General features: G+C 46.6%; 2 protein-coding genes across 8 annotated transcripts in view; both read right to left on the bottom strand.

Annotated features, from left to right (window-relative positions):
- Window positions 1-1026: 1026 nt before the first annotated feature.
- Window positions 1027-12899, bottom strand: LOC142783793 (uncharacterized). Of its 4 annotated transcripts, XM_075882381.1 has the most exons (4): window positions 2574-12899; window positions 2186-2299; window positions 2011-2077; window positions 1027-1713 (listed from the first exon to the last, which is right to left on the bottom strand). In XM_075882381.1, the coding sequence occupies exons 1-3, from the start codon at window positions 4862-4864 to the stop codon at window positions 2023-2025; spliced, it is 2460 nt and encodes an 819-aa protein (XP_075738496.1). In that variant the 5' UTR covers window positions 4865-12899; the 3' UTR covers window positions 1027-1713; window positions 2011-2022. The 4 variants fall into 4 exon arrangements, with proteins under 4 accessions (XP_075738496.1, XP_075738494.1, XP_075738495.1 ...); XM_075882379.1 differs by having other exon boundaries at window positions 2011-2299; XM_075882380.1 differs by having other exon boundaries at window positions 1027-2077.
- Window positions 12900-13021: 122 nt separating this feature from the next.
- Window positions 13022-26688, bottom strand: part of LOC142783794 (uncharacterized) — a 39516-nt gene continuing 25849 nt past the window's right edge. For 3 of the 4 annotated variants that reach the window (XM_075882385.1, XM_075882382.1, XM_075882386.1), the window contains one exon: window positions 13022-16171. In XM_075882385.1, the coding sequence (XP_075738500.1) occupies window positions 15746-16171 (426 nt within the window). In that variant the 3' untranslated portion in view covers window positions 13022-15745. The remainder of the gene's footprint in view (window positions 16172-26688) is intronic. The other variant, XM_075882383.1, reaches the window with a different exon arrangement.

The following is a 26688-nucleotide window of genomic DNA, read 5'->3' as shown; positions in this document are numbered from 1 at the left end:
CCCAGGAACCATGACCCCTTTCCATATTCCTCTCACAACATCATACCTATTGTAATTCCACAGTGCCCTATTTTTCATCACTGCTGCATTCCTGTTACCTTTAGTGTCACATATATTTCGTGTTCCCTCAGGTACTCGGTCCCATTGCTTTTTCATACGCCCAGATATTTGTATTTGTTATCTCTAGCGTGACCTCCTGTATTCTAAGCTCACTACCTTCGTTGTCTGTCATTGAAAATCATGACTGCTGATTTTTCCTTACTGAATCTAAAATCTAACCTATCGCCCTCATTACGGCAGATGTCCATCAATCTCTGCAAATTTATTTCTGGAAAGCTTGTATTTGTTATTTTAGTACGTGAAAGAGCGCGTGATACAAAGAAAGAGCGCAGTGCCACTTTTTTTTTTTTTGTGTGTACCAAAGATATCAATTTTTTTTTTTGTTCGCATTCATTTAAGAGAAAAATTGTTAAGTGGAGTGTAATCTTTCACAGCGCGCAGGTGTTTTACAAAGCGTTGTCACAATCCAGTGTTGGGTAAGACAAACTTCCTGCAATGCTTACCGTTGAAGTTGCCTGGCTGGAACTGGGTCAATTTTTATTATGAGGTTTAACGCGTCGACGCTACATAGGCGATGAGGCACAGCGTAGTAGAGGGTGCCGGATTAATTGTGACCACCTGGTTGTGGGCGCCGGCAGGATTTTACCTTGAGGGGGCAAATCTATTGTTGCGCGAAGGAAAAGGGAGAGGGCATGGGGTAAAGTGTTAAAATGATTTGGTGGGGGTAGGGGGGAGCAAGTGCCTTTTTTTGCACACCCTCCCCTCGGCGCCCATACGCCTGGGGATTTTTAACGAGCGCCGAAATCTGGAAGACACGGGCCGCTTTCGCTTTCGCCTCCAGCAGAAAAGCGGCCGCGAGTCAAACCCGCGTCCTTGAACTCAGCAGAAAATTTTTACCGCGGTTGCCCTAAACATTGGAGGCTAATGCACCGAAGCTACATCTCGAAAAGAGGACAAACAAACTCATTCCAGGATGCATGATACTTTATTTACAGCAAGAAAAAAAAGGACGGTTTGCAGCATGTTTTTCTTCATTGCACAATTCTGTTCACGGAGCACATTGCAGAGTAGTGACTTACATACAAGTTTATACATAAGACTTCATTTACAGAAACAACCCAAAAACAGAGGCACATAGTATGCACCATGTTTTTGATGCGTTGCACAAGTTTACACGCGCAGCACTTTCAGGTACAGTGGCTTACATGCAAGCTTTTTTCCGGTAAGCTGCCCTGTCTGTCACAGCCGCACCGACATTGGACAAGAGTGGCTTAATAAACTTGTCGAAGACCACTGACATTGTGCTCGCACCATGCTCATCTCTTGCCGGGCATACAAAAAGGGGGCACTATTCAAGGTGAGGCAAAATCAGTTCAGCCAGTTGCTGACGTACATTGCTCTTTTTTATGTGTGGCAGGGCAATGTCAACAGCCTTCTTAATGGTCACAAGTACCATGACAATTTCAGGCTTTGGGAAAGTTAGGCCACCCCTTGACTTCAGGCTAATTAGCCCCATTAGCACAGGACTGGATCCATCTGATTGATGGAGGGAAGGGCAGAAGGTACATGTTCTCCGCTTTTCGACTGCTTTTGCCACAAACCCGGCTATGTAAGCAATGCTAGCATTCACTATGGTTGACGGTGGGCGCTGCACTGAAAAAGAAAATAAGCAGATATAAAAAGAAACACCAGAATAAAAAGTATCCAGTGAGAGCATAAAAATTGTGTTTGGCAGTAATGTAAACAGAGCAAATTTTAGACAGCCCATAAAGACAGATCTTGTGTGTAATGCAAATGCATCACTGTTTCCACCCAGCCCTCATCAACATAAATTTTGTTGCGTTTCTAACAATCAGCAGATAACCTTCAGATAAAGCAAGTGAAGATGGTGGCTTTTTGTTTTATCTTACATTTAATAATACTCCAACGAGCCTCTACTCATCTACTTACGAGGCAGTGCTTTCAGTGGTGAAACAGCCCGTCGATTTCCATCACAACGTCTTCAGGTACAGTGCAACTAAAAAAGATGTGCAAAACATGTATTAGAAAAAAGGCTGCTGGCTGGAAAAGAAGAACAGCCAGGCAAGCAAGCATTAAGTCTTGAAAAACATTTGATGCGGCATACCTGGCTAGGGCAACTTGAGGTGTCTCAGTCGAAACAAGTGTGGCAGCTTGTGCTGTTGCTTCAGCTGGAACATCCAGTACAGGGGACGTCACGCTCATGGAAGCGCCATGCATGCTGCAAAACACACGTAAAATAAACGCAATCACTTGTGAACAGCAGTCCTCTATACTCCTGAAACATTGTCTATATGAGCAGATGACATTGAGTGCTCACGTGGCTCAAACACAACAATCTCAATCAGTAGGCAGGCTACAACAGTAGTAGCTGCACACAACGCGTGCTATGCGTTGTGTGAGGCCATGAAAAATTATGGGGGTCCTGTTAAAAGCAAAGGCAACCTGCCCAACCATGAGCACTTGCCCTAAAGCATCAGATCACGTGTACCTACCTCAAGACAGCCTGCCCGTTCTCCACGTTTGAAGACTGGGATGGGCAGAGGTCGCCAGTCCTCAAGATCCTCTCCAGGCTGAACGTCATGGCTCTTGCATCCAGGCAGTCATTGCCACCGGCCATTTGCCGTAGAGAACTGAAGAGGAGTTCCACAGGGTCGCTTGAGAGGTTCCTCGTCAAAGCATAAAAAAAACCGCTCTCGAGAAGGAACTTTACACACAAAACCGTAGACTTGCTCGTCAGCAAAATAGCTTCATAAGTCTCTGCGCTTATAAACTTCTTCCCACTCCTTTTACAGGCATTGTTGAGAGCCTCGAGGTAGTCTGGAAAGTCCTTTTCCAACCACTGTAGGCGTTGGTCAGTCGTGCTAAAGAAGTGCATCTGGTCAGGCTGTCTCATGTGCACATGCGCAGTTCGGTTTGCTACATTGTGGATGGCGAACCACTTTTGCATCATCTTCATGAACAAGATTGTCGCCTCTGCATTTCTGAACTTCTCTGCCTGAGGGTGGCGACTCGGGTATTCCTTCAAAAAGGAAAGTGCCGAGATGACATCGTCTGAAAACAGCTGCACTGCTCTGCCGACGTGCATCTTCTCAAAGTTCATTGGTTTTACGTGCTTCTGCGTGAGGAAGCGAACTGGTTTGACAACCTCGTTCTTTTGTAGCTCATACAGCTGCTTGACAAACTGTCCCGTTATTGGTTGGCTTCCGTCTGTCATCTCCCCCTCAAGCAGAAGGCTTCGCACATTTTTTATAATATGGCACTGGTCAAATGACAGAAATAAGCTTCTTTCTGGGTCACATGTATGAGTGACAACAGGCTTGAGTGAGTTGTTCCCCAGGTGACGCATCATCGTAACATTAATTTTGTGGTTATCTGTGACAATCCGGAGCACACACATACCACACTTTTCAACTTCAGAGATTACCTCTTTTGTAAGATGGTACAAAAGCTTGCCACTTAGACGGTTCATGAAGAAGAAGCCGCAAGGTATCCTGTATGCTGTGGACAATCCTGTAGCAACAAAACATAGCACCTTGTTGGCAAGCATGATGTTGCTTGTGTTCTCTGCTGCTCCACTGTTTTCTTTCGCCGTTTGTTGCCCGAAAAAGCAATCCATTTTGCGATCATATATGTATTTGGAGCTGATGGACATCTCATCTACAATAATTGAGCAAAGCCGGGCTTGCTCTTTCAGGTTGCCCACCTCTTGCCTTAAGCGTTCCTTCATTAGTGGTGTGACCCCACTTTCACCGTTCGACTTCCCGACATAGCGAAGGAGGGTGTTTTTCGACGGCAGTTTAAGCAAGCCTCGGTTGCGTATGTAACGGTACGCCTTGGGGGACAAGTAGTACAATAGTACACATTCCCGCACAAAGTCTGGCGACCATGCGGGTCGTTGCCTTGTTGCATTGGTGATCTGCTCCACTAAGCAATCTTCTAGGCAGAACTGGGCCGTGCCAACCTTCTCCAAGCATTTTCTGATTGCCGAGTGGACGGTGTTGTTCTCATAACCACTGAGCTTCTTTTTTAGGCGGCTGTTTTCTCGCGGCAGTCTCCTTACAGTATCTGCTTTTTTAAACAATTGCACCCTCATTCTGTTGATTACCCTTGCATCTGACTGCCTGCGTGGAAGGAATTCATCACAAGTTTGCGCTAAACATTCAACTGAGTTAGTAGGCCGCTGCAGTTCACCAACTGCATCTTGTGCACTTGTTTTCGCCCCTATAGCCACCTGATCCTCCTTGGGGCTAAATATTGACACATGGCTTACAGAAGTCTGCGGCAGATGGCCTCCGTCATGGCCCGCACCTTGAAAACTCGCCTCTGTATTTTCTTCAGGGACTGATGGCAACAACCCATCAGAATTTGACGAATGGCCTGGGGTGGTTGCACTGTCACAGGCTGAACCAGTCATTTTGGCATGGCAACTTGATAAACTTGATGCCTTTTTTTTTGTCTGAAGAGAAGTCCTGTACCTTTCGCTCCAATTTACGCCGTTTTGGTGGTTTTTGCGGGTGCATGTAGGTTGGGTATCCCGAAAATACGCTCGGAACAGCATCCCGTTTGAGGCGGTGAAGCTTTGTGGACCCCAAAGTGTAGTCTGAATCCGCAAAATGAAGGCTGCAGATGACACTGCTCGATGATTTGTCATTTGGGACAAAATCTTTTTTGATATCGTCTTCAGCCACGCTTGGCGACGGTCATCGTTCGTAGGAAATTCATGAAAACTTATTCCGAGCTTTCTTTTCCTGTCCGACTTGCAGAAAGGCATGCTGCAATACATTCTTCTGAAAAAATACAGAAGCAGAGCGGACAGCGGTGTGTAATGCACGCCAGAAAACCGTGTAATTTTCACTCACAGCAAATAATGAGGCAGCGAAATTGCGATAGTTACGTAAGACCGCTAAGCACACCTGCAACATATACGTGATAGTAAACCAAGAGTCCAGAAAAAATTGTCGCTTCGTACGCGTGGTCGCTTTGTTCACGCGGAAGACTAGCTTAGAGCTTTCGACAATTGCAGTCACCTGCCTATAAACAACACTTGAGCGCTTATCGATATTACGCTGCTCTCTCTTACTCTGTCTCGCACACACGCGCACGCACACACATACAACGTGCGCGCATGTGAACCTACACACACACACACATTAACACGCACCGCGGACCCACCCACATGCGCACGCACACACGCGCGCGCGCACGTGTGAACCTACACACACTCACATAAACACGCGCCGCGAACCCATTCACATACTCATGCACACACCCACACACACACACGCACGTGCGCGCGAACCCCCACGCACACCACGTAACATGCACACGTGCGCAGCGAACGCCCACGCAAGCACACGCGCCGTGAAACAACACGCGCGCACACACTCACACACAAAATAGCCCAGCTCACTGTGGCCAAGTACTTTCGAAACAGCCGGCAAGGCATAACAAGGTGAACCGCCGTGATAGCTCACGAAAAGGCCGTAAAAGTAACAAAAGAATTCAGCACTCTGGCATTCAATCTGCAGGAAACGCGAAAGGAGTTTGGGCTGCCTCATTCGATTCACGTTACCACACCGGCTGCAGCAAAACAAACTTTTTTAACGAAGTCTTTTAAAAAACGTACGTACCTTAACTTTGTACTGCTCGCAGGAACGAGTACAAACACATCGAGCGCATACTCAAGGTTTGTCTGCAGTGAAAACTCGACAACGAAGACTGGCGAACACCTGAAATTGCAGGCACTGTCGGTCAAATGAGCCTCGTTCATGGATGGATGGATATGGCTGTACCCTTTAGATCGGGCGGTGGCTAGCACCACTAAGCCGTAATACCTAATGAACCAAAAACTATATTTTTTTTCCTTAAAAAAAAAGAGTTTGAGGATTCGTACTTTGCAGTGAAGAGTTTAATTTTCACTCGGGCCTTGACTTTAGCCACCAATCATATAACCTCCTTCTAGTTAAGTCTACCCGCTTAAAGTCTATTTTGGCCTCCCGGTCCTTAAACCCCAGTGCTTTGAAAAACTCTGTGCCATCATCCTGAACTATAGGTTGAAGCCCTTTACAGAACATTATCAAGTGTTCGGCAGTTTCTTCTTCCTCTCCACACGCACTGCATACTGTGTCTACCCCTTCGTATTTGGCCCGATATGTCTTGGTTCGCAGTACTCCCGTCCTGGCCTCAAACAGTAGAGAACTACCCCGAGTATTATCATAGATCCTTTCCTTGGCAATTTCCTGCTTAAAAGTTCGATAGATCTCTAGTGCAGACTTCTTAATCATGCCCATTCTCCACATGTCAGTCTCCATTTCCTTCACTTTTTTCTTAACCGATAGTTCTTTTTGGTTTGGCCACCTGCTGTTTTCTAAGTATTTACCAGTCAACTTCCTGGTTCGCTTCCTCCATTTTGTATCGACATTCTTCATGTACAAGTAGCTGAAAACCTTCCTAGCCCAGTGCTCTTCCCCCATTTCTCTTATTCGCTTCTCAAATTTTATCTTGCCGCTAGCTTCCCTGCCCTCAAATGATGTCCATCCCATATCACCTTGTACTCCCTGATTTGGTGTATTCCCCTGAGCTCCTAAAGCAAGCCTACCTATTCCACGTTGCTTAATTTCTAATCTTGCTTGAACTTCTGATCTCATGCACAAGACCGCATTGCCGAATGTCAGCCCAGGAACCATGACCCCTTTCCATATTCCTCTCACAACATCATACCTATTGTAATTCCACAGTGCCCTATTTTTCATCACTGCTGCATTCCTGTTACCTTTAGTGTCACATATATTTCGTGTTCCCTCAGGTACTCGGTCCCATTGCTTTTCCATACGCCCAGATATTTGTATTTGTTATCTCTAGCGTGACCTCCTGTATTCTAAGCTCACTACCTTCGTTGTCTGTCATTGAAAATCATGACTGCTGATTTTTCCTTACTGAATCTAAAATCTAACCTATCGCCCTCATTACGGCAGATGTCCGTCAATCTCTGCAAATCTTCCTTGTTGTCGGCCATTAGCACTATATCATCTGCGTACATTAATGCTGGTAGTGCCTGATCAATAAGTTTTCCTTGTTCGACTAAAGAGAGATTGAAGCCCAGTCCACTTCCCTCTAATTTTGCCTCTAATCTTTGTAGGTACATCATGATAATAAGGGCGATAATAAGGCACCCCTGCCTAAGCCCCCGTTTTACTCTGCAGGCTTGGATACCTGTTTTTCCCACTTTATGACTACCTTGTTACCTCCATAGATACCCTTTAAAAGATTAGTGACTACATGTTCCACGCCTAGTATGTCCAGTATTCCCCACAATTCCTCTTGAACAACGCTATCGTACGCTCCCTTGATATCCAAAAATGCTAGCCACGGGGGCCTGTGTTCCTTTTCTGCTATTTCGATGCACTGCGTCAGTGCGAACAGATTGTCTTCCAACCTGCTATGTTTCCGAAACACATTCTCCAGTTCCCCCAGCACCCCCTCATCCTCTATTCATGCCTGCAGTCTTTCCTTTATAATCTGCATCGCCAGCCTGTAGACCACTGATGTCACTGTTATAGGACGGTAGTTGTTTATGTCAGCTTTGTCCCCCTTTCCTTTATAGATCATGCTCATCCTGCTAAATTTCCATCCATCTGGAACTTAACCATCGATTATTATTTTGCTCACTGCCTCTCTCAAAGCCTGCTTAGACTTCGGACATAATGTCTTTATCAGCCTAATTGGAATGCCATCTGGGCCTGTTGATGTACTACTAGGAACCCTTTTCTCAGCCCTTTCCCACTCTCGTTGTGAAAATGGAGCCATTGCACCACTTGATTCGTCCTTGTCTATTGTGGTGCATAAAGTATTTTTTGTTGAAATTTTTCTGTCACCCTTGTTCTTTTATATTCAATAGCTTCGTCCCCTTCTAGCCTAGCACCTTGGGCTGTAGTTATAAAACTCTGCTCTAGGCTGGTCTAATTTCTTAGGGAGTTTAGATGGTTCCAAAATTTCGCAGCTGCCTTTCTATCTTTTTTATGTACTTCTGCCAGCCACTGAGCTTCCTTTCTTTTAATCTTTTCATTGATCAGAAGGGATGCATCCCTTCTACAGCTTAGAAAGGTTTCCCATTTTCTTTCAACATCATCTGTCGGTTCACCCCGCTGCTTAGCATGTCTGTGTTCCCTAGAGGCTTCCTGACGTTTTGCTATGGCTCTCTTAACTTCCTCATCCCACCAACTTTTGGGTTTGTGTCTTCTTTTCCGGGGTGACTTGTCACGCATCTTAGCAAGCTCTAGCTCAAAGAGTCTAATTAGATTCGTGTATGTCCACACTGTCTTATTATCCTTCGTGAGTACTTTCTCAATTTGTTTAGTGCCTATTTCAATTTGCCTTTCTGGATAAAAATTTTCCTGTAGTTGCTCATCTTGTCTCCTTCTCACTTTTACTGCTTTTCCAAAACTTAGCTTGATACGTTTGTGATCACTACCCAGACTTCTGGAGCCACCTTCATCTATGTGAATTCCCCTGAGCTTATCATACATTCTATGTGACATCAGTGCATAATCTATCATCGACTGCAGCCTTCCTACCTCCCACGTTATTTGCCCTTCACACTTTTCTGTACTGTTGCAAATGATCAAATCAAGCCTTTCACACATATCCATGATCATTTTGCCTGTCGGGTCGGTATACCCATCTATATCTTCTATGTGCACATTCATGTCTCCTAGTGTAATTATCTCGCACTCTCTTCCTAACTCCTGAATGTCCTTTGATATACACTCTACCATTGCCTGGTTTTCCTCTCTGGCCTTTGCTCCCGTCTACATGTAAACAAAACCAAGGAGTGTCATTTGACCTGCCACTTTCCCTTTTAGCCATAAATGTTCCTTGCACTCCTGCTTGACCCTTTGCCAGTCTGTACTTTTATGAATGAATGCCCCAATACCACCCCCCTTTCTGCTGCCTTCTGTTCTATTGCAATATTCCCACGCGTAGTCCGGATTGTTCGGAGGTTGTTCTATGTCCCCGAGATGTGATTCTACAAAACCGTATACCATCGGCCTCTCTTCCCTTAGCGGTTCTTCTATCTCTTCTGACTTCAGCCTGTTTCTACCACCCTGCATGTTAATATACCCTATGTCGGAATTGGCTCGGCGCTCGTGGCTACGTCTATTTCTGCCCCGGACTCTACCTATCTTAGATATTGGTGCCAGTTTGGAATCGTATCTGTCCATATCACCTGTCGAAGAGTCTCCCTGGTTGTTTTCCTCGTTACTAGCTATCCTGTGCCCTGAATGGCTCGCTTGCCCCCCAAAAAAGCTACTGCGTGTCCTGCAAGTCGCCAACCCACCTCATGAACTAGCCGCCCATCGAAGTGAATTCTGTCTCGTTGAAAACCACCCCACCTATGCACCTCTCTGTTTATTTCCACCACCTCAAAGCCTTTCTCTTGACTCATCCGCCATATCTCTTGGTTTGCGTTGACAACCGCTCTTTGCAGGTTGCTATCACGCACCGGTACCTCTGGTATCGTGCATATCACTACCTATACCTTAGGAGAAGTGGCGCGCATGTCATCGACGCCTTTCGCCAGTGTGGCTGCTAGTCCTGCTGTATCTTCATTTAAGACATCGTTTAAACCAGCTGAAATTACCACGAGGTTTCGTCTATCAGCTGTAGTTTTGAGTTTTGCGCTCGCTTGCCTCATGACTGCTTCAAGCTTGCGTCCTGGGAACGCCCCTACTGCACCCCTCTTGTCACCTCTTACCCTCTCTTTGATGGCTTTTGTGCATCGATTTAAATTCGAGTCCCCAGCGATTATCACATGCTGAGACTTTTCAGCTGGAGCGTCCTGCACCTGGGGGCTACTCGCACCTGTGACGCCGGCTGCTTTGTCCCCTCCCAGCCCCACCACTACCTCGCTGAAACTGGGCCTTGCGACAGTTCAACCAGCTAAACCTGTTTTTTCCAAACTTGCCTTAGGCTAACGGCGCCGCCTCGCGGCATGTGTCGGAGTTAGCAAAATTACACCGCTCCCATTGCCTCCGCGCCAAATGGGACGGTCGGAGCAACGGCGCGCCACCGGCAGTCGATCGCGGAGGCCACGTACCAGCTAAGCGTTTCTCATCTGCGGCCCAAAGGGGCGCGTCAGTTGAGAGTTGTTCGAGACCTGCAACTGTACACCGCTATTTCGGAGGCTATGCAAAGTGTTGCGTTGTTGCATAGTCCCCCACAAGTGATGCTAGCGACCAAGAACATTTTAAAATAAAGGAGGGAAAGAATGTCGCAGCCGTTTTTCTTCTAATGCGGCAGGCATCTTTTAGAGGAGGCGTTGGTCTGCCACACTATTCAGCCACCCGGCAACGCCCAGACATCTTGAACGGGGAGCATTCTCGATCAAAAAGCAAATGCTACGCATATCTGACGCGCAACATCAATAAGTAACTACAAGGTTGTGTGTTCCTTTACTAGAAAGTGCATAAATATGCAATCCTAAAGACCCTAGCGTTTCCTACGCTGTGCTGAAAATGCGATGCAGATACGCAGCCAATTTTTTCTCAGCTGTGATAGCAATGTGGCATAGTGTTTCATACAATAATACTATTGTATGAAACTCTATGGCATTGGTGTGTGCAATGTAACCGACGTTGAGCAGGGGGAAAGGGTATCATAGCGTAGCATGTATACAGTGGACAAGGGGAAGGGGAGTGAGGAGGATTAATGCGAGTATCGGAGAAGGGAAGGCCACTCTTACGTACCTCAGTCATTGCACCAACAGCAGGCAGCTGTCTAAATTTTTGTGCACTGCAATTCTGCACACACCTGCATTACTTTGATAGGAATGTCTGCAAACATTTATAAGCTCAGTCAGAACATTTATCGATTCGCTTAAACTATTCACGAGTCATCAGTTCTATCCGCTTTTCCTCCATTCCCCGCAGGCACTGCGTCGTGCTCCCTATCAAGCTGCAGAAATTAGGTGCCTTCTTCCTCCTCTAACCACTACCACCACCACTCACATTTCCGTTGGGTGAACATATGAAGATTTAGCAACAATGCCTCGTAGTTGACGAGTACATGCCACAAAGCAACCTTATACTTTTCAATAGTGCACGCTTTACAGTGCTAAAATAATGTAAAATTCACCGAACTGCTGGTGTTCAGAGAGATGTTTCAGTTTGTCAAGATTTACATTGCAGTTTAAAACACCACTGGCAGTTTCAACACCATCAAAGCACACCATCAGTGTTGGGGAGCAGGGTGCGAGGTCGTGAATATAGATCCACAGCTACAACACGCAATTTAAAAGATCGAAGAGAAATTAAAAAAAAAATACATCAATAAAAGTGCTTGTTTTAATGCATTCGGTTGAGGTTTTGAAGTCTGTTAAGCAACCTCATAGCTTGTTGCAAAGCTTTGGAGTCTTAGTTGCAATTTAAGGGACACTCGTACATAATCTGATGCATGCACTTACCCTGTTGTACCCAATCCTTCCAACATACTTGTTAACTCATTATACTGCTTTATATTTGCCACAGAGGCATGTAATTTGCATTGTCATCTCACAAGAATTCGATCATAAAGGTAATTCAACGATAACATGGAAAATGAGAAATTGCACTGCATAGGTGGAGAGTTTTCATATTACTGGAGGGAGCAAATGCCCCATGATCCTAATTTTAAAAGCCTCAAAGGAAAAGGAGTGGGCCTCTTTGAAATAGCTGCAAGACAGAATGGCCAACAGTCTGTTGGCAATAGATGAGAGCCTAAGCAATTCAGGGATCTTCTGCACAGAATGCACATTCGAGAACCACAGCGTATGTTGTCTTCAGGTGTCGTTGAAGACAAGCGTCATAGAAAGGAAGGATTATTTACTTAAACACAGATACTCGCATGCAACACTTGCTAACTAAGCAACTCTCTTCGTTTACCCAGTCTTTTCACTAGTTATGACAAGGTGCGTACATCTCGTGGACGTGCAAGCAATTCGCCAACATTCGGCCATCCTGAAAAGCTTAACGTCCTCGCAAAGGCTGTTGTGCCACAGGTCTTGACCGACTTCACATAAAAATGCTCGGTCATCCTATTCAACAACTCAATAACTTGGACAATATACAAAAACTTGGTTAGTTAACGACATGCGTAGTAACACACACGCACAACTTCACTTGTGTTGTGTTTAAGTAAACTATCTTTCCTTTTTACGATGCTTCTTGTGCTTCAACGACGCCGCGAAGACAACACATAGTACTCTTCATGTCAGGGAGCTCGGAAAGGGGGAGCGATGAAAGACCCCCCTGAGAAGAAAACATCCTCCAAGAGCATGCTTTTGCATCCCACCGATGCCTCAGTGACTTAGTTTGCAACTTGTAAATGCTCTCAGCGCATACACATCACCCTCTTGCTACTGAACAACTCGCTCCTTTCTGTCATCTCCTCCTCCTATTCTATTACAAATGCCTCAAACCCATCTCAACTAGAGGGCTGCAGTGAAGACATTTAGTCCCACAAGGGCTGAGACAGAGAAGGAAGTTTACGTGGGTAAGGAGGCACAAAAAGTTGCTCAAAATTTCCCCCTATTCTCTGCCATCTGAAATAATGTGTTTCCGATATCTCGGGAATCAATCATTTCTGAGGCAGCAGCAGCATTTAAAACACATATCATTACTGATCTACAATATACATAGCTCAAATTAAGATACAGATTCCAATGTGTATACACTGAAACCTCGATATAACGAAATATTGGTTATAACGAAGTGAATGAAAAATAGTCTTGAATTCGATACTCTGCTAGCGACATATCTTTAGAACTAATTTTTGAATATAATAAACTTCTGTGCAAGATGCTTTACGAGTTGTGAGTGTAGATAATTTGCCACGGTTATGCCTCATCAAGCGGCGACTTTATGGGGTGCCTGACCCTCCAGAGACCCAAGAATGCAATTTCAGGTCAATTTATTTGAAACTTCTGTATTATTTTGATCTTGAACATCTAAGAAAACAGAAGAATTTTACTCACGAGAAATGAAAGAAAACTGGCAGAATTCAACAAAAACTTGCATGTGTCGTGGTTGCAACTTTGCGCCGTCAACCGGAATGTCTCCGTCTGATCATGTTACTTATATATTCTATGTGACATTATTTGGACACCTGCGTGCGCCCGATCCGATGGGAGTTTCACATCCTAAATATTTCATCCCCCGTGTCATTATTGCACTTCTTATGCGATGCCTCCTTCACAAATTTCAACTTTAGCGTCTACGATCTGCCGCACGTGATACTTGACATATTGCATCAACAAAAGACACGTGGCGCTCTTTCCTGTCTCGAATTTCCAGCCTTCCCAGCCCTTGTACGGGACGTAACCATTCGACACACTAAACACTCCTGGCAGTGGGAAGTGCTGCTATTGGCGATTGGCAGGCTTTAAAACAATGCGCAGAAGGAATAACGCTCAATTCACACTGTAACACCAAGAAGAATAATTCATTTGGAGGAACACTGCATGAAGAGTGATGAAGAAATGTATAAATCAACCGTAATTACACTAAACTATCACGGAAAAAACTTCCCGGGCTTCAAACAATATCACATTCAACCAGTAACTATGACTGTCTCATTACTAGAAGCCGGAATCATAGGCACTAAAGAACTAGATTTCAGGCGCCATAAATAGGCGGGTAAAACATTCTTTTAGGTCTCTGAAATCATAAATATAGGCCCAATGAATTTCGACACAATTCATATTTTTGAAGAAATAGGTGCGGGATCTGTGTCTACAACAAAAAAGCAAACATAAATATTTTAGTTTGTGACGGTACAATGGTGCCAATAGCTTAGCATAGCCGTGCAATGTTTTTCCCACAGAGTTCGAAAAATATGGTCTCCCTTTTTCTAGTCTAGCATGGCAAGTTGAGTATCAACCGTCGAATAAAGACGCTCCTGGGTCTTTCTTTTCGGCATGGCTGAGAAGGGCAACACAGGAGCAAATAGCCAGAGCGCCAATAGGACAGAAAGGCCATTTTGCCTCGTATTAACTTGGTTCAACTGCACAGAGTTAATTTCTCTTCTATCTGTGAACACCTTAAAGGGCCCTCAACCAGGTTTGAGAGCTTCGAGCAGGCAAGAGGAATGCATGCGATGCGTTCTCCTAGTCTCATTCGCCAAGATTTGCAAATGCTACACGCCCCAGAAAAGGTGAAATGTCAGATTCAACGCTGCTTGACTATCATCTCGGGCGCAGCCCCAACATGGGGGTGGTGTTGCATACAAGCACGTTCAAGTAGTACGTGACACCGAGAATTATTCAAGGCGACGTGAGTAATTTGTGTATACACTGCTGCCTGCCTAGAAGTATGAATGTTGGCAGAAATACTTTAAAGCATACAAATGGAATCAACGCAAGCTATTATTATTTGTAACTTCGTATCGAGCAAGTTCCTTTCCGTTGGAGTTCTCACCATTCTCGCATAGTGCAGGTGCCAGCATTCACAATGCTTGGCATGTTTTTGGTGCATCATCCCTTATAGCAGTTCTAGTGGTGCGACGCTGTGTATCGTCGTGAGGGTACACGATCCTGGCAGCCTCTCCAAACGTGCGCGCATAGATAGTTCCATCCAATAGAAACATGCAGTACAATACAGAGAATGTCGAAATGAACACATAGATTGCGTGCACGATCTGTGCTTGCCTGCGCATGATGTGTTGATATGTCTGCGTCGTTTGGCCTTCTGGCTCAGAGATGCTACGATACCGAAGAGGGCAGGGGAGCCATTTGGCTAGCGAAATCCACAGCGTACGAGAGGCAAAAGTTTTAAGCTCACCTCCTCACATCTTGCTTTCGAAGCTTGTAGTGAACCAATCAAGATATTATATAGATTATAGTGCTGCAAAGCTTTTCATTGGACATGCAACAACTTCAAGTGCACGTAAAAATTCTTATGCGACCTAGTGAAGCGCCGCTAAGTAAATGACAAACAAAACAAAAACCACGTGGACTTTTTTTATCTACACTCTTTTTTCTCTTATCACACTCCACGTTTTCGCATTTGTTATTCATTGTCCTGCGGCTGCACAGAAGCAACTCCCGTTCCATACGCATGCGAGTAAGCGCCGAGATATCGAGCAGACGACGCGGCGCGAATGAATACATGTGCAGAGGCTAATCGGCCTTTCCATTGGCTAAGAAGCCTTTTAGCTATGACAGTGCTGAAAAAAACTTTTGAGATGGGAGTATTGGTTGCACCCCACAGTGTTCCAAAAGCTCAATTTTACCTGGGAACATGAACTGTCTCCAGTTGTACCCAAAAGCTAAATATGAAAAGTAAACAGCGTTCATAAAGGCACCAATTTTACAAATAGGCATTTCTAGGCACTTATCTAAAAATTTGGGCGCAAACATTCAAAAACTAGGCCTTTATGGGCACCAAAACACTACAAAAGCTCTCAGATTCATGCTCATATGTCAAAATGGCACGATAGGCACGCAAAAAACGAAATATCCATTTGCCTAATATCCGGTCTCTTTTCATGACACAGCCACGAACGAACTCAACATAATGTTTCTGTGTTTGAAACAAGCAGCAGGTACACTCAAGTGCGAGAGGGTCGAGCGCTGCCGTCCTCTCCTGGAGCATTGACTTGCTGTGTTGTCGCACCAGCCGCCGCCGCCGCCTCAGCAGCCGCTTGTTTGCGCTGCATCCACTTTGCCTTCACCCAGGGTTTTTTTTAGTTTTGCCTTCCTGCGATAGATCTTGGCACGCTTCCTCGCAGGCTCCGCAGGGAGCTCCACGGTCTCCGCTACGTTCATGGAGTCCAAGACAGCGGGCCAGAAAAAGTATGAGATGACGCGTGCCTGCAGAACATCGTAACTTTTTCGCATGGCCCGCACATCCTTGCACCGACTGCAGGGCACCGGAGCGCCGGACGAGATCTCCAGGAGGCTTCGCGACACGCACTCGGTGCAGCAAATGTACTCGGTGCTTTCGGTGTTGAAAGCTGCGGAGAGCTCGGGAAACTTGTTGTTGCCCACAAGCAACGATTCCACAATGCTACCGCTGTCAAAGTGATCCAACAGCCTCCCATAGGTAGCCACCGTTGTCTGCAACAAAGGGGGGACAGAAAAGTTTCTGTATGCTTCACGAGCTGAGTGCAAACTGTGGAAATACAGCCAATCACGTCTCATTAAAAAAAAGGCATAAAACAAAAGGATAGCAATGTCAGCCATTGGTAACTGCAGTCAAACTTACCTCATGGGGTCTAGCTAGGCAGCCGAGCCAAGTAAACTAAGCATGGCATCTCAAGGCCGTACTGCAAGCATGATGTTTCATGCACATAACATGAAGAATAGTCCGACCAGTAATTTAAATGTTTACCGGTCGGACTACTTTTCATGTTATACGCTTTATCTTTTATGCGTTTCATCTGTAAACAATGTGCTCGCCACGTGCTCGCGCATGGAAACTATATCTTTTTACTCGTGTATCAGGTGCCCTTCAAATTGTGTGACCTGCATATATATATGCCCATATATCGCCTTTCATGCCGGTTTTCATATTTGTATCTTATTGATATGCACATGTATATAGATAGCACTCGTGCCATAAACTGTATTCTGATGAAGGCCGGACCCGCGGCCGAAACGTCAATAAAATCACTTCGTACGTGCGTCTTCTTTCCTACAGATATATATATATATATATATATATATATATATATATATATATATATATATATATAAACACACACACACACACACATACATACATGTATATACACACACAGTAGACTCTCAGCAAACAAAACCTGATTGGATCGGGAAAATGTGTTCCATTTAACAGGAGTTTCGTTTACTGAGAGTCTAATGTATTTTCTTTTTTTCCTCGTTTCACCACTCTCTTCTGCAACGCCAGCAGGCACTCAAGACGTATTGAAAAACACACAATTTCAAACATTCATGAAACAAGCAAGAGTATGAAAAAATAAATAAATGATGACAGAGACCCGAATTTCACAAGCAGCGCCGTTTCTATCACTGGCCCTTCATTTATGGTGCATGGTTCATGGCAACTGTTCAATATCAATGAACCATCTAGCCTAGCGGGCAAGAATTCCCAACTTCTTTTATTAACAAAGATGTATTTGGATTAAGTGCATTTAAACCTGTGTTAACTGATGTCGGTAGAATTGGAAATTTATTTGACTACACTGTCACTTCGTCCGACAGAAACTTGGTTTTCTATGCCAAGGATGACAACGATTCAGTACCTACTGGTGGTTAAACAGTGCGCTCACTGCGCTGGCCCGCCACCAGCACCGTGAACGGCTACTAGAGCCTTCACACACGTGCCACTATTCATCTGTCTGTTTACTGCGCCCGCGTTGTGTGTAAGTGGGTAAGCGTGATCATGCAGTGCAAGCTTATTTAGGGCCTCGTGCGAAGAGAAAGGGCGTCCATTATGCCGAGCATCGAGCATGCAGTATGTCGGCAGAAAAAAGTGCAGGAGTGTACGGTGAAGCAGACTCAGTTGACTTTTCACCAAATCCACTCAGACTGCAGATGCAAGATCGCTTTGCTGGCTGCTACTCGGTTCAGTCGGCATTGTAAAAATTTCAGTTGCGTGGCGTGCAGAATAAATTTTGTAGGGATTTGAGGCTGAGGCTAGCATGACACCCCCTCAGGAAAGAGGCGAAGACCGACAGAAACCATGTTTACTGATCGGAACACAGGCCCCAACCACCTGCTGCCAGCGGCTGCTGCACTGTTCTTTTTAATGCTTGTGGCCGCCGCTTTGACAATTTACAGCGACTTAGCAACAGCATGTAATTTGTAAACATGCCTTTAGAGGCGAAGCTCCTTAAAGCGTGGGTCGTGCGTCCACAATGTATGTAGTAGTAGTAGGTACTAGCCACCGACGGCACATACCCGCTCTAGAGCGGTTATGTGCCACAGGGGATGCGAGGTGGCGGTACTTGGAGTGGTCACTAGATGGATACACGGAAAGACGGACAGACAGACTAGCAGACGGCAAACTCTGTGCGTAACCTCCTTGGTTTTGGCAAGCTTTGGCGAGGGTTGGGCCCCAGTGCCATGAATATAGTGAACAAGTATATAGCCATGAACTAGAGGCGGTGAAAGGGGAGAAGTAGGCACGGAGCACAGGCCGTAAGAAAGTGCGCGATGCCACCTCTTGATTAGTCCTTGGAACGTCCGCTGGATGGCGGTACTTCTATATGCTGAATATATGATGAAAAGATGCGAGATGGCAGTACTTGGAATGTTCACTAGATGGATGGATGGATGGACAGACAGACAGACAGATGCCCTGATGGACGCACGGAAGCAAGAATAAACGGACAGATGTATGCCTCACCCCACTCATAATCATGCACTTCGTGGATATAGTGCAATTTTTTTTTATACGGCAAATGCTGCAAATCCAGCCATCTTGCTCATATCCAAGGCGGGGTCAAGACTGAAAACTGAACAACTCCATTCCATGTGGGCAGACACTTGTAGATACAGTTATACCTACAGTCACACTGGGGTGGAACAGGGTACTGTTCAGAGTTCCACTCTTATAACAGGCTTGGAGCAGCCAGAAGGGCTTTCTTGAGCAAGTTTAAAGGAGGACACAGGTTGTGGAGACCGAAAAATCGCAAAAAAACTTTTTTTTTATTGCATTTTTAAAATCTACAGCTACAAGTGCACTTATATTGTGAATTTCATGCCTATAATATTATTTTAGCTGCTAAGACCCTTTATTTTGCGATTTCTAGCTAAATCTGAGCCGAAACCGATGTTGAAATCGCACATTTTCCGTGACGCGCACCCTGCCCTTTCATGTGTGCCAGCGCGGCCCGCTTGGTCTCATTTGAGAGAGTCGTCTTTCGCCTTCAAATTCCCACCAGAATGGGTCCAATTCAACCATTGGAGGCTTGTAAAATAAGCGGCAAAAAAAAAAGTATCAGAGCACCTTCCTATTCGCTACTTTGCGCACGTGACTTGAGCTTGCCTCCTTATTGGTGAAGGCTCCTGGCTTCGTCTGCTCCGGGTATTGAGGCGCGCGTCCATGCGCGCCATTTTGCCTCAGTGTCTGCAGAGAAGTTTCACAATGTCAAATCTTGAGCGCAAATTCCACACACAGCACAAGTTTGGTGCGAAAAAGGTGCGAAGGACGCTAGTAGCGAATTTCAATAAGTGCTCCGTGATACAGCGAAACCCCCGAGACGCTCATCTCTCCGCGTCCCATGGCCAAGTCGTCGACGCTACCACGGAAGGCCTAGCTACCCCATCAATTGTCACGGAGCTTGTGCAAAGTCCCTGTCAGTCGCGGAGCCTTCGAGCAGTGGTCGCGTGCGTCTAGATACAATCTATCGGCAGCAATCTGACTTGGAAGAGGAGCGAGCTAAAGCCGAAGATAAGTTATCGGAGTTGTCATCCGCTGCAGCGACGAAGCGGAAACACGCATTCGTGGTTGACGGTGTCGACGAAGCAGCTCGGCTGCCTGATGGAACCATGTTCACAATTATAGATTTGGACGCAGTGAACAGCGCTTTGTTGGCATTTGCAAAGTGCAAGGCATGCAATGGAGAACTGCAGATTGTCCACGACCATTGGAAATTCGGACTCGCCGTGAAGTTGCGTTTTGTGTGTTCGACCTGTGGGGAGACTGCCTCGTCGTGGAGCTCGGGGCGCATACGTAGCGATGAACGCATGAAACCTTTTGCTGTGAACGTTTTGGCCGCGCATGCAATGCAGGCAACGGGGAACATACAGACCGTGCTGAATTTGTGTTCTCGTTGATGGACATCAGCCGCTGGGGTCTTCACACAAAAACGTCGCAACACTACGTGAAGACAAAGTTGGCACCCGCGGCTGATTGTGCTGCACGCAATTGGACAAGCGGCTGCACGCGGTCGGTTTGCGAACTTTACGCCGAACTTAAAATAGTCCACATGGGAAACATCGCGGTGTCGTTTGATGGGTCATTGATGACTCGCGGTCGTTCGTCGCGTATCGGTCTCAGCACCGTAATTGAATTGTTCAGTGGGCTGGTGCTTGACTTCGTTGTTTTGAGCAACTCTTGTGCTGGATGCGAGTCGGGCCCAAAGGAAGGTGACCCTTCTTATGAAGTGTGGAAGGAACATCACCAGTGTCAGAAAAACAGTGACAAGAAGGCTGGGGAAATGGACGTTCAGGCTGCTTTCATCCTCTTCAGGAGGTCACTTGAGCGGCCCAACCTGCACTACACCACGGTGCTTTGCGACGTGTGGGGGTGCTGACACACCCTGTAAAGTTGTTTGCGCCGCGTGGCGCACGTGTTTCGCACAGAAGCCGTGATTCGGGGGTGACAACGCCGGACGATAGATGGCGTTGTGTTCGCGTTGAGTACCACTGTTGGTAGAGTGGTAGCGCCGGCGGTGACCCCTAGCGGAAGGCAGGCCTTGGTGGCGGGCGAGAGTTGAGGGAGCCTCTTCTGCGCGTGGCGGCTGCCGCGAACGGTTGTCTCCAGCGTGGGTTCTCGGCGCGGGACACCGTTGAGTTGAGTGGCATGTTGAGTTTTATTTTTTTTCTGCTTGCAAGTGTTTTTTGTTGTTGTCGTTAGTTTTCAAAACCGTTGTTGAATCGGGACGAGAGCCATGCGGTCTTGGGACAAGAGCTATGCATCCTGGGGTGAGCAACGCCTAGAGCACGTGGTTTGTAGGCCAAGCCCGAAGCGAGTGAGTACGGAAGCCTCGTGAGTGGTCCGATTTTTCTGTAAATAGCTTCTTCTACCTCTTTGGGCTCAGGGAGCCGGGTGTCGTTGCTGACTTGTATTGCGGCTCGACGCCGGGGTGTCGTGACACCGCCCGGGGCGGTGGACGCCGATCGCTCGGTAAGCTCCTAAGTGCGGCGAGTGATAGGGCCACCTCACAGAGTGGATGTCTCCTCGTGGCTGCCTCTTCTGCGCCTAAGCTGGGTGCTGGGTGGATGCCGGTTGTTGTCGAGCGACTCATTAAGCCTAAGGCTCTGCGTAGCTGCCTGTCGCACGTGGCACGACAAGGTTGATCGTGGCGTTGAGGTGCTGCGCTCTGCTTCCCTCACTTTTTTTTTATCTTGTGGTGCACGAATTAGAAAAAGTGACCTTTAGTTTATCTTGATGGGCGTCTCGGCCGCCGCCGATGTATTAGCTAGCAGTAGTGACCATCGTACCATGTGGCCGAAAAGCCTTATGCTCCCTTCCCTAGGCCCTGCTCCACTGTTTCTTTCGATTTTTTTTTTTTTTTTGATGTATTAAGGGGGAGGAATGTCATCCACAGCCGGCTGTTTTCTACACATCGTCAGCGTCGCTGGCCAGAAATGCGGTCGTAAGGTCGGGCGATGGAGATGCCTGGGACCTGCGCAACTGCCTGCAGTTCGGCGCCCTCGTAAGTGCCGGTCGCAACTGGAAGACATGTCGGCGCTTGCGACAATTCGTCGCGCCGATGGCTACGTTGATGTTGTGGGGCTGGTTGTGAGATGAAGTCGGGCCGGACAGTGCAGCAGTGTCGACCAGCAGCGGTGTCGTGGTGCAAGGACATTATGGACACGCGATGTCATTTTTTTTGCTAAAGCTTGTGTAGCTAATTTTTGTTTTTAGGAATATGGTTTGATTTAAGGTAGGGAGAACACCCCCTGTAATGTTGTTTGCGCCGCGTGGCGCACATGTCTGGCACAGAAGCCGTAATTCGGGGGTGACAACCGCGGGATGATAGATGGCGTTGTGTTCGCGTTGAGTAACACTGTTTGTAGAGTGGTAGCGCCGGCGGTGACCCCTGGCAGAAGGCAGGCCTTGGTGGCGGGCGAGAGTTGAGGAAGCCTCTTCTGCGCGTGGCGGCTGTCGCGAACGGTTTGTCTAGCGTGGGTTCTCGGTGAGGGGGAACCCCGGGTCTCCGCGCCGGGGGGGGGGGGGGGGGGGGGGGCACGTTGTAAGTGAAGCGTTGGCGACGCCGTCTTGGGTGTGTTAGCGTGTTTGTCGTTATTGTGTGTTTGTCATGTTTTCGAGTGTAAGGAGATTGTGTGTAAGGATGTCTTAGTGGGCTGATTACTATTGGTTTGGCGGACGATATCGTCGTTCAAAAGTAGTTAAATAAATGTATGTGTATTGTTTGGTTTGTACCGACCGCGTCTGCTGTGACCGTCCCCTCCAAGAGCATGGCGAGGCGCTCGCCTCGTCAGACCCCACAGACGGACACAGCCGCGGTTACGTTGCGCTACAAGAAGATGAGGTTTATGGGTATATCCCAGTGGAAGAAGAGGACTGCATTAACCATGTCCAGAAGTGTATGGGCACTGCTTTGTGCAACTTGATTGCAATACACAAAGGCCCTGGCCTTGAGAGTCTTGGGGGAAAGGGCCGCTTGACAGGAGACCTGATCTTCAAGCTCACCAATTCTTATGGGTGGGCTCTGAAGACGCACAGTGGTGATGCTGATGCTATGCACACAGCAGTGATGGAAACTTAATATCACATCACGTCCAATGATGATGTGGCAAACCACACTATGTGCCCACATGGTCCAAATTCCTGGAGCAAACAAAATGCACCAAAGGCCAGGGGGGAGCCCATTCCAAAACATCGTCGAAAGCTGCCTCCATATGTCTGCCAAGCCTTACTTCCCACTTATGAGCGCTTGTCAGACAGAAAGCTGTTGCAACGATGCTAGCGAGGGAAAACCCAAAATAACAATGAATGCCTGCATTCAATGATCGAATAGAAAGGAGACACTCCGCCCGTCTTAGAGGAGTACGAAAAAAGCCGCAATGAATGCGATACAGTAAAATCTCATTAATTTGAACCCCATTAATTCAGAATTTCGGTTAATTTGGCCATGGCGTCTGGCCTGTCAAAAATGTACATTGTTATATGACTGAAAAGTCTCATTCATTCGGACAAATTCGGCCGCACTTCAGTTAATTCGAACGCACAACCGCAGTCGAGTCTCGACGGGGAAGCAGCAGCCGAATCTGTTGGCCAAAACGGCAGCACACCTAATTAACTTTCGCATCAGATTGTGGCCTCTGAGATTCAAAACTTCCTCCATAGGTAGTACATCTTGGAGGATGTACTACCCCCCCTAAAGAGCACGCACACACACACACACACACACACACACACACACACACACACACACGCACACGCGCACACACACACACACACACACACACAGGGTGGTTTGAACAACCAAAATACAAGGCAGTGCATCGCTACTGTCATCAGTAACGAGCAATCTACGGATTTGCCTTTCCATTTTTTTCTTGCGCGTCGAGCATGTTTGTATGACGGTTGAGTTGGGTTGCTCACCTCTAGTGTGCTTTAAGGGGGCAGACTGGTCTTAGACATTTTTTGTTTATTTTTTCAGTGATCTTGATCGAACTGCACAGTACTATGCAGTTTTTTCTGTTGATTTCAAATGTTTAATTAGTTTTTCTGTAACTCATCTTGTTCCTGAGATAACTTAAGTGTATCCCCTAGTGTTTAAGGCTGCTATAGAACAAAAAAGTGCTAATTAAAGTGCTAGTTGAGATATTCCAACATAGACTAATGACTATAGAGTGAAAGTATGCAAGACTTTTTTGTTTTTAGGCCTTTCTTGGTTAGTTTACAACAAAATAAACTATATCCATCTTCAAAAGCAGTTGAAATTATATTACAATTTTGATGAGTAATTAATTAAAAAGACTCGTGCTATAAATTCTGCTCCCGTACTTGCATTCTACACACATAGAGGTTTCGGTTGCAAGAAGAATTATTGTTATATCTGCCCTAGCTGCAGAGATATTGAGGCCTCAAAATTGAACAGCCGTAAATTTACTTCTCTGAGAAACATGGAAAGAATTGAAAACACACAGCTTCTTCAAAAAGCAACATTCATGGTGTGCATGCTTGCAATCTTCATAAAGGGGCTCATAAAATCATAGCAGAGCTTCTAACACAGGTGCCGGCAAATTATATAGAAGCCTCAAAGTCTGTTCCCCATTTTTTCGCAGCTTCTGCACGTTAACAGCACCAAGAATCTGGACAGTTAGAATGACATTACAAAAAAATTACCACTTCCTGGTGTGTGAAAATTTGCAGATAGATAGAAAAATACTAGCAGAAACCAAATGTGCCTATATAGAAAAATGAATTTTTTTGTTACTTTTCAGTCCCAATGACCAGTCTGCCCTCTTAAATTATTTATCTGTAAGTGATCAGTGCGATCTACAGTCTTACTGTTTGCTGTTTTTTGACAAGTTCGCCGGTTTTTATTTCATTTTTATCACAGTGCACTCTTTTTTTTGTGTGTGTTTTTGTGTTGTCTACTTCGTGCACGCGCGCGTGACTACCGCGCGAGCAACACCAGAATGGCTTCCCCTCCGTCTCCTGCGGCCCCAACCGCCCTAACTCCTGCAGCGAAAAGGGCTAAGTACAAAGCAAAAGATTTGGCTGCAAAGGTGAAAATATTAAAGGCGTTGCAAGCGGGAGCATCTCGAAAAGAAGTGATGGAAAAGTTCAATGCGAAGAAAATCACGCTGAGCACTTACATGAAGAACAAAGAGCAGATTATGCAAGCGTATGACGGGGACATGTTTGGCGACCAAAGGAAAAGGCTTCGAATGGCAGCGCATCCCAAACTAGAAAAAGCGATGTTGCGCTGGAGTGCCATTTCGCGCGATGCGCGTTTGGCCTTTTGCAGCCTGGCCCCCTCATCTGTGCACAAGCAGGGAAGTGCGTGGTGACCATAAACATTGACTCCTTCAGTGCGTCGGAAGGATGGTTCGACAGCTCCAAGAAGCGACATGGGCTGGTGTTCCGCAACGTGTGTGGTGAAAGAGGTGCAGTTGACAAAAGTGTTGTGCAGGACTGGTGATCTGCACTATTCGCGCGCCTTTCTACGTACGAGCCGAGCAACATTCTCAACGCTTATGAGACAGCGCTGTTTTATAAGGCTCCGCTTGACAAGACAATCGTGTTTAAAAGGGACTCGTGCATCGGTGGAAAATGAAGTAAAGAGCACGTGACAGTTCTTCTGGCTGCTAGCATGACCGGCACAGAGCAGCTGCCGCTGTTGTTGATCGGGAAACCCGCGAAGCCAAGATTGTTTTAAGAATATTAGGCAGCTGCTTGTCGACTACCGATTCAACAGAAAGGCTTGGATGACTGCCGAACTTTTTCAAGCTTGGCTGCGTCAGCTCGACCGCCACTCTGTGGCCAAGTCTCGGAAGGTGTTGTTCAAGCTAGACAGCTGCAGTGTGCACACGAAGGTGTCCGACCTCGAAAGCATTGAAGTGCTATTCCTGCCTCCGAACACAACGGCTTCCCTGCCGCCGATGGGACCAGGGAATCATACAGTTCATGAAAAGCCGCTATTGATGGCAGGTACTCGAGCGGATGTTGCTCTGCATGGAGTCAAGCAAGCAGTACGAAGTAAGCATGCTAAGTGCAATCCACATGCTGACATACCTGTGGAACAACACACCACCTACAGTAGTCGCAAACTGCTTTAGGCATAGCGATTTTGTGCACGGCGCTGCTGATCCGGGTGTGGTGGCTGATGAAGAAACCGGCGAGGAGCAAGACGGCCGCTATGTGAGCATCATGCCAGCTGATGTGCTCCTTGGCGATTATTTCGCAATTGACAGCGATGTTGCCGTAGCTGGCACAGTGAAAGACAGCGATATCGTCGCCGAAGTCTTGGACGGCGAAAGGGAACCAGCTGACGAGGACGCAAGTGATGCAGACGCGCGTCCACGCCACACAATGACGGAGGCGGCGCATGCGTTGGCCGTTTTGGAAGACATATGCATGTTTTCCTCGAACACTGTGTGCGGACTAAGCCACCTGCAAGAACTTTGCAAAATTGTGACTTCGTCGCACATTGCGTCCGTGAAGCAAACCGCGATCACAAACTTTTTTTAAGAAATAGAAGCTTGATGGTGTAGGAGACATTTTTGAAGTATTTTGTTCGTACTCGCGATAATTCGTACCTTCAGTTAATTCGGACATTCTCTCCGGTCTCGTGAAGTCCGAATTAACGGGGTTTTACTATAGCAACAAACTAAAATGTCGCTCGAAGAATGGTAAGCAGATCAAAACGTGCAGTGCCCTACTCACGCAGAAATGATGCACATATTCATAAGTACAGATGAGTTCGACATAAAAAGTGTCACAGTTATTACTTCGCTGTGTCTGAAAAGCTCTATGTTTTCACAAATGGGCACTGTGCAGCGAGCGAAGTGACCTTTGTGCACCCGATAACTACAACACAATCGTCCTGGTGAAATTCCAAGGTGTGCGATTTTCCTCCGCAGCGACATGAGCTTGCGCACACACAAACATCTACCTCCCACCCACCCCTCCTCCCAGATGGGCAACTTACGCATGGAAAATGAGCGTTTGCCCCCGCGTCGCAATGAGCAGGGCGCCGAGTGTGCCCTTTCTGCCATTTTGCCGATGACACTGAAAATACGCTGTTTCCCACAAGATCGGCACCGCAATGATAAGTGGTGTAAGGGTTGAGGGACATGTGCCTTCATGGCTCAGTAACTAATGCCGTGCGCTCAGGAGCAAAAGGTTGCACGTCCGCTTCCGCGCGCCAGAAAGTACTTTACTG

The sequence above is a fragment of the Rhipicephalus microplus genome, unplaced genomic scaffold (assembly GCF_043290135.1).
Source record: "Rhipicephalus microplus isolate Deutch F79 unplaced genomic scaffold, USDA_Rmic scaffold_12, whole genome shotgun sequence".
In the NCBI taxonomy this organism is placed as follows: Eukaryota; Metazoa; Arthropoda; class Arachnida; order Ixodida; family Ixodidae; genus Rhipicephalus; species Rhipicephalus microplus.
Note: the sequence above shows the minus strand (reverse complement) of the source record. Positions and strands in the feature narration are given on the sequence as shown.

Excerpts from the sequence above, each read along its gene's own strand:
- LOC142783793 (XM_075882378.1), bottom strand. The coding sequence starts at position 4,864 with ATGTATTGCAGCATGCCTTTCTGCAAGTCGGACAGGAAAAGAAAGCTC. Across the intron at positions 2,300-2,573 it reads AACGGGCAGGCTGTCTTGAG|CATGCATGGCGCTTCCATGA; the intron begins GTAGGTACACGT and ends TGTGTTTTGCAG.